At 35.2% G+C, this 16,272-nt stretch overlaps 3 protein-coding genes and 1 long non-coding RNA gene across 4 annotated transcripts; all 4 read right to left on the bottom strand.

Moving 5' to 3' along the window:
- Positions 1 to 491: 491 nt before the first annotated feature.
- LOC126790589 (uncharacterized) lies at positions 492 to 3,538 on the bottom strand. The gene is made up of 3 exons (XR_007671752.1): positions 1,766 to 3,538; positions 1,530 to 1,587; positions 492 to 1,208 (listed from the first exon to the last, which is right to left on the bottom strand). It is a non-coding gene; the product is annotated as an uncharacterized LOC126790589 (long non-coding RNA).
- A 2,960-nt stretch (positions 3,539 to 6,498) lies between these two features.
- Positions 6,499 to 7,191, bottom strand: LOC126792280 (phylloplanin-like). Its single transcript, XM_050518738.1, has 2 exons — positions 6,973 to 7,191; positions 6,499 to 6,782 (listed from the first exon to the last, which is right to left on the bottom strand). The coding sequence occupies exons 1-2, from the start codon at positions 7,175 to 7,177 to the stop codon at positions 6,499 to 6,501; spliced, it is 489 nt and encodes a 162-aa protein (XP_050374695.1). The 5' UTR covers positions 7,178 to 7,191.
- Positions 7,192 to 10,359: 3,168 nt separating this feature from the next.
- On the bottom strand, positions 10,360 to 11,228 carry LOC126791769 (phylloplanin-like). The gene is made up of 2 exons (XM_050518241.1): positions 11,010 to 11,228; positions 10,360 to 10,811 (listed from the first exon to the last, which is right to left on the bottom strand). Exons 1-2 carry the CDS (start codon positions 11,212 to 11,214, stop codon positions 10,528 to 10,530), a joined length of 489 nt encoding a protein of 162 aa, XP_050374198.1. The 5' UTR covers positions 11,215 to 11,228; the 3' UTR covers positions 10,360 to 10,527.
- A 3,221-nt stretch (positions 11,229 to 14,449) lies between these two features.
- LOC126791770 (phylloplanin-like) lies at positions 14,450 to 15,256 on the bottom strand. Its single transcript, XM_050518242.1, has 2 exons — positions 15,052 to 15,256; positions 14,450 to 14,857 (listed from the first exon to the last, which is right to left on the bottom strand). Exons 1-2 carry the CDS (start codon positions 15,254 to 15,256, stop codon positions 14,574 to 14,576), a joined length of 489 nt encoding a protein of 162 aa, XP_050374199.1. The 3' UTR covers positions 14,450 to 14,573.
- Positions 15,257 to 16,272: the final 1,016 nt, after the last annotated feature.

Below are 16,272 nucleotides of genomic sequence, written 5' to 3'. Positions count from 1 at the left end.
GCCGATGTCCGAATGAGGCTTACATGTTCTTAACCACGTAATATCACCGGGTGAGGGTGTGCAATTGAATAAAAAAAATGAATTTCGGAAGGCTTTGGTTAAAGAGTATCCGTTTAGTGAAAACGCACGTTTTTATGTTGACTCACGAATTTTACGGTCAAACGATGTCCAAAATGACGAAAGTTTTACTGGGTACCTTAATAAATACACTGATTAAATCGGCTGGTGTCGATCGACCATATTTTTTATTTAGATTGTCAATCACCGAAGTGACCACTAATATAGTATAATTTTAAACTACATTTGAGTTACATTTGTAACATTTTGAAGCCACTATATGGAGGAAGCGTTTCGTGCTCAATCAACACTGCACGATGTTGCACTATGAATTATGTTGTGTGATCTTTTACATTGCCTAAATTTTACACATTAATTGTGATGCTACATTTTTTTTACCTAATGAACAATGATCATTTGTATAGAAATTGACATTGAATCTTATTATTCAATTCATAGTATTAGAAGAAACATTCAAAAATGATACACGGGAAGATTTCCCATCCTCCAAAGCCAACATTAAAAATAAGAAAAGTCCTATCTACTTGAACATCAAAAGCATATACTTCCTTTTTTTGGGATGTGAAGCATTAGCCCGAAGCATGCTAGGCCCTTATGGGATCCAGTATGTCAACATTGCATATTCTCGTTCTGCATGGTGGTAGTAGAAGCCTTCCTAAAACCATAAAACTTATCTCAGATACTCACAGATTCAATAATTTTAGTAAATAGTTTAGATTTAAAATAGAAATAGCTGGCAATTATCACTCTTATCCTAGAACATTCTTTTCTTTAGATTTGAAATAAATGAAGTTTTAGCTGCAAGTTTATCCCCTCCAATACTGCCAATGAGATTTGTTGACAAATATCTATTATTTGAACTAGAAGGATGAGAAGAGGAAGAAGCCTTCAGAGGATTCCCCAGAAAAGAAACCGAAAAACAGAATAATTCATTCCAGAACTTGACTATATGCAACATGCACCAAAACAGTTCAGCAAAAACCACTATACCAGAACTTGAGCCGAAATTGTGAGCACCGAAATGACAGAAACATATTGGAAAGAAGGAAGAAACTTACTATGATGCCATGTGCCCCACAGTAGTAGCTTCTAGTGATTGTCCAAAAACGTTATTGTCCAGCACTATCCCACTACAAGTCCAGCAGAGAACAATTTAATCTAATAAGCTAGAAAGGCTAATAATTCATAAGATCCGGTGCAAACATTTTAAACATAGGCTACAGATTTCTTCAAAAGAGAGGTCAACTGAACTAAAAACTCATTGAAGAGATCCTACTGGATAAAATTGCTGAACGTTGGAACAAACGACCACCACAAAGCAGAACCAGCACCCACCAGTACTTAAAAGTGAACGTAAAAAAGCAAACCAGCAACAGAACTCTAGATCATCCACTCAAATTTGGTTAAGCAAGACTCACGATTGAGTTATTGCAACTTAAAACACAAGTTACCTGTGTATCTGAATATCTGATAGTGTCCAAGGCATTCTTATAATTCTAAATTGCCCTCCTGCTCATATTGTGAAGAAAAGGAAAAATTTATAATGGCTTCTTCGAGATAAGCACTAACTTCTCTACTAAAAGTATAAGAAAGTGATGTTGTGTATGGCTCAGTCCCAGAGTGAGAAAAACAAGAGTGATAAAACGATGATCTATGAAAAAAGCAAGTGAAATTTGGCACGTCATACCAAGATTCTACTCTAATTCCGGGAGAGATCAATTTTGTCCACCAGATACTGTGTCACACATTCTGCAAAGCCTTTCTCAGATTATTTACTCTATTTCTCATGCGCATTAGTCAATGATGCTGCCTTAACAGTACCACTCAAACATCTGCAATTCCTGAGACTATTGCAAATAATATTTTCAATGGGTTGTCCTAGAGTAAGAAATGGTGGAATGGTAAGCCAAACATGCAGTTTCTAGATGAAGATTTTCAAGCACATGAACAGTCCCTCACTTTCAAGTTTCGACCAAGAGAATATACATCAGTGCACAGGCAATTCAATAAACACATCGCGCTCAACATGAAAAGATGAGAATTAATCAAACAGCAGTAACAATAGACGCCCAAACAAATAAAGCAGGTAGAATTAATCAAATCTGCAACCAAATAACACAAGCAATATTTTGCATAAAAACACTACATTCTCTGTCATAAGTCATAACTTATCAAGTCACATACCAAATCTCACAGAGCACACAGAAAGCTATAATTTTCAGGCTTCCGCATAGCTCAATAACTATTTAGGGTTATTCTCTTGATGAAATAAGGGACTTCAGATAACTAATCTGGTGAAAAATACAACTGCGGATAAGATCCAGGTCTCATCCTTCATGGAACCCTATTTACCAATTAGTGTAACAGTATAACTACCAAAATCCAGGATAATTCAGACCAAATGGCGCATGTATATAGAACAAACTAGTGATGCAGCCGGGAATTCATTTCAACTACTAAGTAGTAATCAGACTAGCGATTTACTTTTGATTCCAGCAAGTAAAAACAATGATGCAGAGTCTAGACTTTTAGAGACAATATAGCAAGAGTGTCGACAACTTACAGCAAACTTTAGAAGAAGACACGACTTCTCAACCCCAGAGTCTCCAATCAGAAAAAGCTTAAACAAGTAATCATTCCAGACAGAGAACAACTCAACACAATCAACACTCAAAATGCCGAATCAAAACTATGAATCACATACCAGTAATTTCCTAGAATAAGATCAATATTGCCAAAATCAAAACTAAGAAGAAGAACAAACAACTCGTACAGCTAAACTAACATCCAACAGACATGTCCAATTGAACTAATTTAGATAGCAGTGCACACTATAACTAAGCAACCAAACCCAGTACGACAAATACAAAGTTTCCATCTAAAAATGAAGTCTTTACAGTTTACCTACATGAAATCCTCTCAATTCGAGCTTCCTCCCCAGAACCAAACTCCAAAACCAAAGCCGTACAAACCAGCCCAACAAAAACCCACTTCGAGAATCTCATCTTCCACCGATCCCCGTCTTTGTTCAGCTACAAAAACAGTAGCCCAACTGGGCAACTTCAAAGACGGCAACGTCGAGTTTCTCCAAGCACCAAGCCATTTTGGGCTTCGATCGAAGCACAAGAAGAACCGAAGAAACAAGAAGAACCGAAGAAAACAAGAAGAAGAAAATAGTTGAGGTTGCTGGTTCTAATGTGATTGAAACAGAGAAGAATCTTTCGAGGGAGACTGATAGTTGAGGGATCCGTTTCGATCTTTCTCCCAAAGAACGATGCTTTGAACAGAGTCAGATGAGAGTAAATTTTGGGGGCGCGTCGTCTGTTGCTTTAAACAAATTACCGGTGCTAAACACGCGCGGTGGATTTAACGCTGTGGGGCGCCACAGCCGTGGACTGAATTTCATTCTCGATTTTATTTTCCTTATGAACGAGGAATAATGTCTGATGAATGTCCCTAAGATTCAATCTAAATTCCTACAACATACTCCTCGATCAGCATAGGCGGATCTATTCCTACAACATATCCCTAAACAAAATCTCCCACTGATATTTACTCTTTTCCCTCATGCAGTCACGAAATCCTTGATTTAGTTGGCGAAGTCATTTGTTGATAATTCTTGATGACGAGGGTTCGAACCCTCTTTTTTCCCATTTTGTCTTTTGGTTTCTACCTCTTTAGAATCTTTCACATAGTTATGACGATAAGGAGGGTATGGTCAGGAGATTGAAAAACCATATCCATACCCGAGTCCATTTGCATTTCCGTACCTGTCTCAATTCTCGTAATAAGATAATGGTGATTCCCCGTACTCATACCCACTGGGGATCAAGTTCTCATACCCGCCTCAATATCCGTTAATAATATTTTATTTTAATATTAATTTTTTTTTTGTGAAATATACGAAATGTAAAAGGCTAAAATAAAAAGGTCAAATATCATAATAGAAAATATCTTCACTTCAATTCAAAAAAAAAAACATACAAATCTTGTTAAGGATAGAAATCAATAAACAATAATAATACTCGTTTTCAAAATAATAATAATATTAAAAAGTTTGCATACAAATAAAATTCCATAATCATGTGCTTAATCCTCATGTGTTCATTAATATTTTTCTATTTATTTAATTTGTCTATTAATTCATTTGAGTAAATATATTATTAATTAATTATATTAAAAATATAATATATTATTAGGTGAGTATGGGGATGGAGACCGAAATAACATCCCCGCCCCTTACCCGTTTCCACTATCCGAATACTGGGGATCTCCGCACACGTTACTCAATTTTACCCAAAACACTCTTCCATTAAAGTCGAATGCTTGTGGGTACCCTGCACATTGTGTATTTTTGCCATCCATACTTTCACAGGTTTCTTCTCTTTCTCCTTTATGTTTTAGCCTTGTACTATAGGCTATACTTGTAAGACCCGTAGCAAAGATCTTGTGAGTTGTAGTTCTGATTCGATTACTCAGTATCCAATACTATCACTTGATCGACTGTGACGGATTTAGGATCCAAAACTTGTATAGGCTAATTAGCAATGTAAAGAAAATTTAGAATTTCACATAGAGCAATACCAAGTTACCGTTACTAATTTGCAACACACTTTTGCATCAAAAAATGTCTAATTGATTATAGAAGTCTCTCTTATTTTACTGCCAAAATGCCTACACGAACATGATTCATACAATATCATACAAGAAATTTTGAAAGTCTACTAAACACCTTAAATAATTTCTCAATAGATGCACAAAGCATAGAAATTGAGTTCAAAATATTATTCAACACCGTAAATAATTTATCAATACATGCACAAAGCAAAGAAATTGGGTTCAAAATATAGTGAAATACAAAAGAGTGTCTTTTTCATATGTTGAGTTCATGTTGTAAAAGTTGAATGGTGCAAGACTGCCAGTGGTGCGACTAAGATTGGGAGACTTGACATATATCATATATGCACTGGTTTCAAAAACTTTAACAGAAAAAGAGAACAAAACATGTACAACCACATGCATGTTCAAATATTCTATGGATAGAAGCCAAAGAAAGTTAAGGTTCATATATAATAACGTCTAAGTTGTTGCTTTCTTTAAACATGTATGTTCGAAAAGTTTTATGGCCGGACAGCCAAAGAATGTCCATATCAAGGTATAAGTTGTTGTCTTCTATGAGCGAAGGTCCTCGGCGATTTCACGCGATCAAATGACACTCTTGAAATTAATTTACTGGGTGTGTGACTTTAATTGATGACCCATTGGGCTTTGCGTACTTCCTAATGTATGAAACCAATCCAAAACCTGAAAATGGTTGACATATCATCAACCCGAGTTCGATTCACCAAAGGAGAAAGTTGTGTTCTGTTTTTGAACAAAAAATATGATAAAGATCTTAATGATTTTAGCACATGAAGTGTAAGTTTAAACTTGTTTGTGATCTTAGTGACCGATGGATGTTGTAATATTTGAAAAGATTATATAAATTGGAAAAGGTTAATTTGAGAAGTGCGAATCGTGACTTATATAAAAAAACCGAATTCATTTGTATAATGTAGAAATGCAACATGAGATACAATACTTTGCAATACAAGAAGCACAAAAAAAAAATAAAAATTCCACTATAAAGTCCGGATCATTAATATCCTTAATCACCAGTTCACCGCTTTATTCAGCAAAGTTCTTTTGCACCATACAATTGTTAAGAAGTATAGAAATTCAAGGACACCCTTGGATTTTTTTTTCTTTATTGGGGTTTAATTAACGCTACCATAACGGATACATAATTATTGACTTTAAAATACCTCTCTGTTTCATACATCCATATTTTAAGGAGTCTCTTTTCTTAGTTTTTTTGTGTGAAAAGGGTATGTTAATGAGACTGTTACACATATATAGGGTTGTGTATGAAGATTTTTTAATTGAAACATTTGGGTATGATATTTTCTTTTACATGAAATTATTTTATATTTTTTTTTACCTCAAGCTTCTTATGATTCTTATGGCCACGTAGAATTATAAATCTCCAAAATAATAGATAGAATTCTCAAAATGTTAAAAATATATGGTTATATAATTATAATAGAATTCCAATTTTTTATTTAACTTATAAAGGAGCCAGAGCTGACTCCGCCACTGGTGACCACTAGGCTTGACACTTGACCAATGTTATTTATTGCCGCATTAAATAAATGAATATAAAAGGAAAGAAAGACGTCCAAGGTTAATATTTAATACTGATTCATTAATAGCTTCTAGTATCACTAGAATTCCAATCACGTATAGTTATACATGGAAGACATGTATGAAAGATCTTTTCAATCTGGTTGGTACGTATCAGGAACTAACACAATGACAGACCTTTATTCATTTAATTAAGAAGTATACTAATATATATATAGACCAGATTGTTGACTTGAACTATGTTAAGGTAAATCCGATTGGACTGAGAATGGGGATATTGATACCGCCGATAGTGATAGTTCCATTTCGGATCAAGTTCGATGTGAGGGTTCCGACTGAAGGCAGAGTGACGTTGCACTGTGCAAGTGGGGTGGCAACCACAAGACGACATCCGGATAATATTTGACTGAGTGAAAATGAGAGAATGTTCAACGGAATTGAAATCTGTCCAGTGGAGCTGGTAATCCCAGTCGAAATCACAGTACCATTGCCTGATCCGCAACGCAGTTGGACCGTAGCATCTACAAGAGATCAACAGAATTAATAATCTAATCAACAATCTTCATATATATATATATGCGCGTGTGTATGTATTTTGACTAATGATTAACATGCATGAGTAATCAACTGATTTTGATCACTCATCAAGATCATCCGGCGAAGAACTCGGTCTGTTATTACGATGCATTGACGAGAAATTAACTAGCTTACTTGAGAATGGCGGGCTAATAATGGTGCCATTGGAACTAACAGTGGCAGTTCCATTGCCAGAGCAAAACAAGATGCCTTGGATGGAGCCTATACGAAGAAAATTGAGGAGATCTCCTAGTCCAAATTGGGCTGAAGCTGGAACTACCATTGCCGATGTAGCAACCAATAGGCACACAAACAACATTGTTTTCTTGGAGGGCGCCATTGATCGAGAATGGAAGTACGAATTTTTCTGAGATATTGTTCTTGCAAGTTAACTGATGTCTTGATGATTTAGTTGTGTGCGAAGTGACCAATTTATAGGAATGGCTTTCCTGCAAACCTCGTCATTTTCTGCCAAACTTTGGGATTAAAATGGACAGATACCTAAAATGACTAGTTGCTCCTACATTTTAGTACCACTATTTATTAACACTCTACATATATATTGGTCACACTGCTAACTAGATATCTAGATGGAGGAAAAGTTTTACTTTTCAATTTAAAGTGTCATTCATTTATTGTTCTATGGCTTATTCATAATCTTAATTTGGATATTCCCATCTCGAATCCAAGATTTCCAGTTTCATCATTAAGGAGGAGAACAATTAGGGCGAGAAGACTGAATTAATTAATTCATAATCTACATCCCCATATTGCCGGTATGGGTTGTTCATTGAAGTTTTAATCACCAACTTGAATTATCGACATCATCAATTATCTCAACACTCGGGAAAGATTCAAGCTTTAACATAAAAATTTCCCATGTATTCAGTTTTCGAATAACCTAATTACGTACTACAAAGTTTCGATTCTCTCTTTACTTCCCACTTTCCTAATATAGTAATTCTTGAGTTCGGATTGGCTTGACATTAACTATCCATTCTTTAGTAGATAGACTAAAATTTTTCTAAGATTATAAGGATTTTAATCTACAGAAGAACCAATTCGACTCAGTGTGGTACAATAGTGGGAATACATTAGCCCAGTTGGGATGTTTGGTGTAAAAGAACTCCCATGAGACAGTTGATTTCTCAACTCTATATCTCACCGACCAAAACCATCATTTACATGGAGATTATACTGAACAAATTCTTGTAGTTACTTGGTCACTATGGCATACTAGGAGAAGGTAGGTTTCAAACATTTATCTCCTTCCCCAACTCAAACTTATTTTGGGACTGCTACTTTTGGAGCGAACTACTATCGATAAAATTTTGAACTGTATCATACTAAGACCTCGAAGAGTCCAATTTCTAATTTTCACCCTAAATTCTAAATAATACGGGGTTTTGTGTGTTACAATAACTGGACAAGATATAATGGCTATAATTTCATATATTGCAAAACATGTTATGATAGTTTCATAATTTGTATACCAATTAATTTCTTATGGAAGATCCGGTTATATGGATGACCTATAAGACAACCTAATCATGATTGTGTATTCATCCACGTAATTAGTTGTTTAGAGAAATAAGATGCCAACATTTGTAATCTTAATTTGATTTTACCTGAATAATCCAATAATTCGACCTTGGTGATGATTAAACAAATGTTGGAATTTACCACTTTTTTGTTATAAACGAAATTTATGACTTTTCATTAATAATGTAGGAGTGTAGGACTACACACCATGTCAGTATCCTCCCGTGCAGAATTCATTCGAACTGTTGGATCAGGAGCCACATTACATGAACACGCAACCAATATGCACCATCACATCACACCTAATCAATGACAACAACAAGTATAGAACGAATAAACGGAATGATTTATAATTACTAGAAATTAAAATGAACTTGCGATGCAGGCTGAGGCATGTAGAGAGGGTTTGCTTCTTGGTATTGGCCAAGGCTGGGATAATATTGACATTGAAAGTGGCTATTCTTTTTTAGTTGCTTCTCTTGGTTATGCTAGAGCGGATTTATCAGAAGTGAATCGAGTTATAGTGGATTGTAAGCGCTAAAAATTGGTATTGTCGTTTTCTACCATATGACACATCTTCCGGGAAGCAAACAGTGTTGCAAATCGTGTTGCTCACTTTGCTTGTTTTGGGTCATTAGACATTATTTGGTTTGAGGAGCCTCCTGACATGATACGGGATGTGCTATACGAGAATATGTGTGGAAATTCTGTTGTAGCACGGGCATTAGCTCTATGTGCTCTACGACCGGAATGATAAGAGATTTGGCCGGGAAGTACCTCATTCATGGGAAGGTGTTTACAATCATATATGCACTGGTTTCACGAATTTTAACAGAAAAAGAGAGCAAAACTTGTACATCCACAAGCAAGTTCAAATATTATATGGACATAAGCCAATGAAAGTTAAGGTTCATATATATTAACTTGTAAGTTGTTGCCTTCTTTGAATATGTATGTTCGAAAGTTTTATGGCCGGATAGCTAAAGAATGGTCATATGAAGTTATAAGTTGTTGCCTTCTAAGAGCGAAGGTTCGTCGGCCATTTCACGCGATCGAATGTTACTCTTGAAGTTAAATTACTGGGTGTGTGATTTTAATTGATAATCCATTGGGCTTTGTGTACTTCCTAATGTATGAAACCAATCCAAAACCAGAAAAATGTTTAACATATCATCAACGGAGAAAGTTGTGTTATGTTTTTGAACAAAAAATATCATAAAGATCTTAATGATTTTAGCACATGAAGTGTAAGTTTAAACTTGTTTGTGATCTTAGTAACCAATGAATGTTGTAATATTTGAAAAGATTATATAAATTCGAAAAGATTAATTTAAGAAGTGCGAATCGTGACTTATATAAAAAAAACCGAATTCATTTGTATAATGTAGAAATGCAACATGAGATACAATACTTTGCAATACAAGAAGCACAAAACAAAAACTAAACCTTCCTTTATAAAGTCCGGATCATTAATATCCTTAATCACCAGTTCACCACTTTATTCAGCAAAGTTCTTTTGCACCATACAATTGTAAAGAAGTATAGAACACCCTTGGAATTTTTTTTCCTTATTGGGGTTTAATTAACGCTACCATAACGGATACATAATTCTTGACTTTAAAATACCTCTCTGTTTCATACATCCATATTCTAATGAGTCTCTTTTCTTACCTTTTTTTGTGTGTGAAAAGGGTATGTTAATGAGACTGTTACACATATATAGGGTTGTGTATGAAGATTTTTTAATTGAAACATTTGCGTATGATATTTTCTTTTACATGAAATTGTTTTATATTTTTTTTACCTCAAGCATCTTATGATTCTTATGGCCACGTATAAAGGAGCCAGAGCTGACTCCGCCACTGGTGACCACTAGACTTGACACTTGACCAATGTTATTTATTGCCGTATTAAATAAATGAATATAAAAGGAAAGAAAGACGTCCAAGGTTAATATTTAAGACTGATTCATTAATAGCTTCTAGTATCACTAGAATTCCAATCACGTATAGTTATACATGGAAGACATGTATGAAAGATCTTTTCAATCTGGTTGGTACGTATCAGGAACGTAACACAATCACAGACCTTTATTCATTTAATTAAGAAGTACGCTAATATATATATAGACCAGATTGTTGACTTGAACTATGTTAAGGTAAATCCGATTGGACTGAGAATGGGGATATTGATACCGCCGATGGTGATAGTTCCATTTCGGATCAAGTTCGATGTGAGGGTTCCGACTGAAGGCAGAGTGACGTTGCACTGTGCAAGTGGGGTGGCAACCACAAGACGACATCCGGATAATATTTGACTGAGTGAAAATGAGAGAATGTTCAACGGAATTGAAATCTGTCCAGTGGAGCTGGTAATCCCAGTCGAAATCACAGTACCATTGCCTGATCCGCAACGCAGTTGGACCGTAGCATCTACAAGAGATCAACAGAATTAATAATCTAATCAACAATCTTCATATATATATATATATATATATGCGCGTGTGTATGTATTTTGACTAATGATTAACATGCATGAGTAATCAACTGATTTTGATCACTCATCAAGATCATCCGGCGAAGAACTCGGTCTGTTATTACGATGCATTGACGAGAAATTAACTAGCTTACTTGAGAATGGCGGGCTAATAATGGTGCCATTGGAACCAACAGTGGCGGTTCCATTGCCAGAGCAAAACAAGATGCCTTGGATGGAGCCTATACGAAGAAAATTGAGGAGATCTCCTAGTCCAAATTGGGCTGAAGCTGGAACTACCATTGCCGATGTAGCAACCAATAGGCACACAAACAACATTGTTTTCTTGGAGGGCGCCATTGATCGAGAATGGAAGTACGAATTTTTATGAGATATTGTTCTTGCAAGTTAACTGATGTCTTGATGATTTAGTTGTGTGCGAATTGACCAATTTATAGGAATGGCTTGCCTGCAAACCTCGTCTTTTTCTGCCAAACTTTGGGATTAAAATGGACAGATACCTAAATTGACTAGTTGCTCCTACATTTTATTAGCACTATTTATGAACACTCTACATATATATTGGTCACACTGCTAACTAGATATCTAGATGGAGGAAAAGTTTTACTTTTCAATTTAAAGTGTCATTCATTTATTGTTCTATGGCTTATTCATAATCTTAATTTGGATATTCCCATCTCGAATCCAAGATTTCCAGTTTCATCATTAAGGACGAGAACAATTAAGGCGAGAAGACTGAATTAATTAATTCATAATCTACATCCCCATATTGCCGGTATGGGTTGTTCATTGAAGTTTTAATCACCAACTTGAATTATCGACATCATCAATTATCTCAACACTCGGGAAAGATTCAAGCTTTAACATAAAAATTGCCCATGTATTCAGTTTTCGAATAACCTAATTACGTACTACAAAGCTTCGATTCTCTCTTTACTTCCCACTTTCCTAATATAGTAATTCTTGAGTTCGGATTGGCTTGACATTAACTATCCATTCTTTACTAGATTGACTAAAATTTGTCTAAGATTATAAGGATTTTAATCTACAGAAGAACCAATTCGACTCAGTGTGGTACAATAGTGGGAATATATTAGCCGAGTTGGGATGTTTAGTGTAAAAAAATTCCCATGAGACATTTGATTTCTCAACTCTATATCTCACCGACCAAAACCATCATTTACATGGAGATTATACTGATCAAATTCTTGTAGTTACTTGGTCACTATGGCATACTAGGAGAAGGTAGGTTTCAAACATTTATCTCCTTCCCCAACTCAAACTTATTTTGGGACTGCTACTTTTGGAGCGAACTACTATCGATAAAATTTTGAACTGTATCATACTAAGACCTCGAAGAGTCCAATTTCTAATTTTCACCCTAAATTCTAAATAATACGGGATTTTGTGTGTTACAATAACTGGACAAGATATAATGGCTATAATTTCATATATTGCAAAACATGTTATGATAGTTTCATAATTTGTATACCAATTAATTTCTTATGGAAGATCCAGTTATATGGATGACCTATAAGACAACCTAATCATGATTGTGTATTTATCCACATAATTAGTTGTTTAGAGAAATAAGATGCCAACATTTGTAATCTTAATTTGGTTTTACCTGAATAATCCAATAATTCGACCTTGGTGATGATTAAACAAATGTTGGAATTTACCACTTTTTTGTTATAAACGAAATTTATGACTTTTCATTAATAATGTAGGAGTGTAGGACTACACACCATGTCAGTATCCTCCCGTGCAGAATTCATTCGAACTGCTGGATCAGGAGTCACATTACATGAACACGCAACCAATATGCACCATCACATCACGCCTAATCAATGACAACAACAAGTATAGAACGAATAAACGGAATGATTTATAATTACTAGAAATGAAAATGAACTTGCGATGCAGGCTGAGGCATGTAGAGAGGGTTTGCTTCTTGGTATTGGCCAAGGCTAGGATAATATTGACATTGAAAGTGGCTATTCTTTTTTAGTTGCTTCTCTTGGTTATGCTAGAGCGGATTTATCAGAAGTGAATCGAGTTATAGTGGATTGTAAGCGCTAAAAATTGGTATTGTCGTTTTCTACCATATGACACATCTTCCGGGAAGCAAACAATGTTGCAAATCGTGTTGCTCACTTTGCTTGTTTTGGTTCATTAGACATTATTTGGTTTGAGGAGCTTCCTGACATGATACGGGATGTGCTATACGAGAATATGTGTGGAAATTCTGTTGTAGCAAGGGCATTAGCTCTATGTGCTCTACGACCGGAATGATAAGAGATTTGGCCGGGAAGTACCTCATTCATGGGAAGGTGTTTACAATCATATATGCACTGGTTTCACGAATTTTAACAGAAAAAGAGAGCAAAACTTGTACATCCACAAGCAAGTTCAAATATTATATGAACATAAGCCAATGAAAGATAAGGTTCATATATATTAACTTGTAAGTTGTTGCCTTCTTTGAATATGTATGTTCGAAAGTTTTATGGCCGGATAGCTAAAGAATGGTCATATGAAGTTATAAGTTGTTGCCTTCTAAGAGCGAAGGTACGTCGGCCATTTCACGCGATCGAATGTTACTCTTGAAGTTAAATTACTGGGTGTGTGATTTTAATTCATAATCCATTGGGCTTTATGTACTTCCTAATGTATGAATCCAATCCAAAACCAGAAAAATGTTTAACATATCATCAACGGAGAAAGTTGTGTTATGTTTTTGTACAAAAAATATGATAAAGATCTTAATGATTTTAGCACATGAAGTGTAAGTTTAAACTTGTTTGTGATCTTAGTAACCAATGGATGTTGTAATATTTGAAAAGATTATATAAATTGGAAAAGATTAATTTAAGAAGTGCGAATCGTGACTTATATATAAAAAACCGAATTCATTTGTATAATGTAGAAATGCAACATGAGATACAATACTTTGCAATACAAGAAGCACAAAAAAAAGACTAAACATTCCTTTATAAAGTCCGGATCATTAATATCCTTAAGCACCAGTTCACCAATGTATTCAGCAAAGTTCTTTTGCACCATACAATTGTTAAGAAGTATAGAAATTCAAGGACACCCTTGGAATCTTTTTTCCTTATTGGGGTTTAATTAACGCTACCATAACGGATACATAATTCTTGACTTTAAAATACCTCTCTGTTTCATACATCCATATTCTAATGAGTCTCTTTTCTTACCTTTTTTTGTGTGTGAAAAGGGTATGTTAATGAGACTGTTACACATATATAGGGTTGTGTATGAAGATTTTTTAATTGAAACATTTGCGTATGATATTTTCTTTTACATGAAATTGTTTTATATTTTTTTTACCTCAAGCATCTTATGATTCTTATGGCCACGTATAAAGGAGCCAGAGCTGACTCCGCCACTGGTGACCACTAGACTTGACACTTGACCAATGTTATTTATTGCCGTATTAAATAAATGAATATAAAAGGAAAGAAAGACGTCCAAGGTTAATATTTAAGACTGATTCATTAATAGCTTCTAGTATCACTAGAATTCCAATCACGTATAGTTATACATGGAAGACATGTATGAAAGATCTTTTCAATCTGGTTGGTACGTATCAGGAACGTAACACAATCACAGACCTTTATTCATTTAATTAAGAAGTACGCTAATATATATATAGACCAGATTGTTGACTTGAACTATGTTAAGGTAAATCCGATTGGACTGAGAATGGGGATATTGATACCGCCGATGGTGATAGTTCCATTTCGGATCAAGTTCGATGTGAGGGTTCCGACTGAAGGCATAGTGACGTTGCACTGTGCAAGTGGGGTGGCAACCACAAGACGACATCCGGATAATATTTGACTGAGTGAAAATGAGAGAATGTTCAACGGAATTGAAATCTGTCCAGTGGAGCTGGTAATCCCAGTCGAAATCACAGTACCATTGCCTGATCCGCAACGCAGTTGGACCGTAGCATCTACAAGAGATCAACAGAATTAATAATCTAATCAACAATCTTCATATATATATATATATATGCGCGTGTGTATGTATTTTGACTAATGATTAACATGCATGAGTAATCAACTGATTTTGATCACTCATCAAGATCATCAGGCGAAGAACTCAGTCTGTTATTACGATGCATTGACGAGAAATTAACTAGCTTACTTGAGAATGGCGGGCTAATAATGGTGCCATTGGAACCAACAGTGGCAGTTCCATTGCCAGAGCAAAACAAGATGCCTTGGATGGAGCCTATACGAAGAAAATTGAGGAGATCTCCTAGTCCAAATTGGGCTGAAGCTGGAACTACCATTGCTGATGTAGCAACCAATAGGCACACAAACAACATTGTTTTCTTGGAGGGCGCCATTGATCGAGAATGGAAGTACGAATTTTTCTGAGATATTGTTCTTGCAAGTTAACTGATGTCTTGATGATTTAGTTGTGTGCGAAGTGACCAATTTATAGGAATGACTTGCCTGCAAACCTCGTCATTTTCTGCCAAACTTTGGGATTAAAATGGACAGATACCTAAAATGACTAGTTGCTCCTACATATTAGTACCACTATTTATGAACACTCTACATATATATATTGGTCACACTGCTAACTAGATATCTAGATGGAGGAAAAGTTTTACTTTTCAATTTAAAGTGTCATTCATTTATTGTTCTATGGCTTATTCATAATCTTAATTTGGATATTCCCATCTCGAATCCAAGATTTCCAGTTTCATCATTAAGGAGGAGAACAATTAAGGGGAGAAGACTGAATTAATTAATTCATAATCTACATCCCCATATTGCCGGTATGGGTTGTTCATTGAAGTTTTAATCACCAACTTGAATTATCGACATCATCAATTATCTCAACACTCGGGAAAGATTCAAGCTTTAACATAAAAATTGCCCATGTATTCAGTTTTCGAATAACCTAATTACGTACTACAAAGCTTCGATTATCTCTTTACTTCCCACTTTCCTAATATAGTAACTCGTGAGTTCGGATTGGCTAGACATTAACTATCCATTCTTTAGTAGATAAACTAAAATTTGTCTCAGATTATAAGGATTTTAATCTACAGAAGAACCAATTCGACTCAGTGTGGTACAATAGTGGGAATACATTAGCCCAGTTGGGATGTTTGGTGTAAAAGAACTCCCATGAGACATTTGATTTCTCAACTCTATATCTCACCGACCAAAACCATCATTTACATGGAGATTATACTGATCAAATTCTTGTAGTTACTTGGTCACTATGGCATACTAGGAGAAGGTAGGTTTCAAACATTTATCTTCTTCCCCAACTCAAACTTATTTTGGGACTGCTACTTTTGGAGCTAACTACTATCGATAATATTTTGAATTGTATCATACTAAGACC

Source organism: Argentina anserina, chromosome 4 (assembly GCF_933775445.1).
Source record: "Argentina anserina chromosome 4, drPotAnse1.1, whole genome shotgun sequence".
Taxonomy (NCBI): domain Eukaryota; kingdom Viridiplantae; phylum Streptophyta; class Magnoliopsida; order Rosales; family Rosaceae; genus Argentina; species Argentina anserina.
The sequence above is the reverse complement of the archived record's forward strand: the minus strand, read 5'-3'. Positions and strand labels throughout refer to the sequence as shown.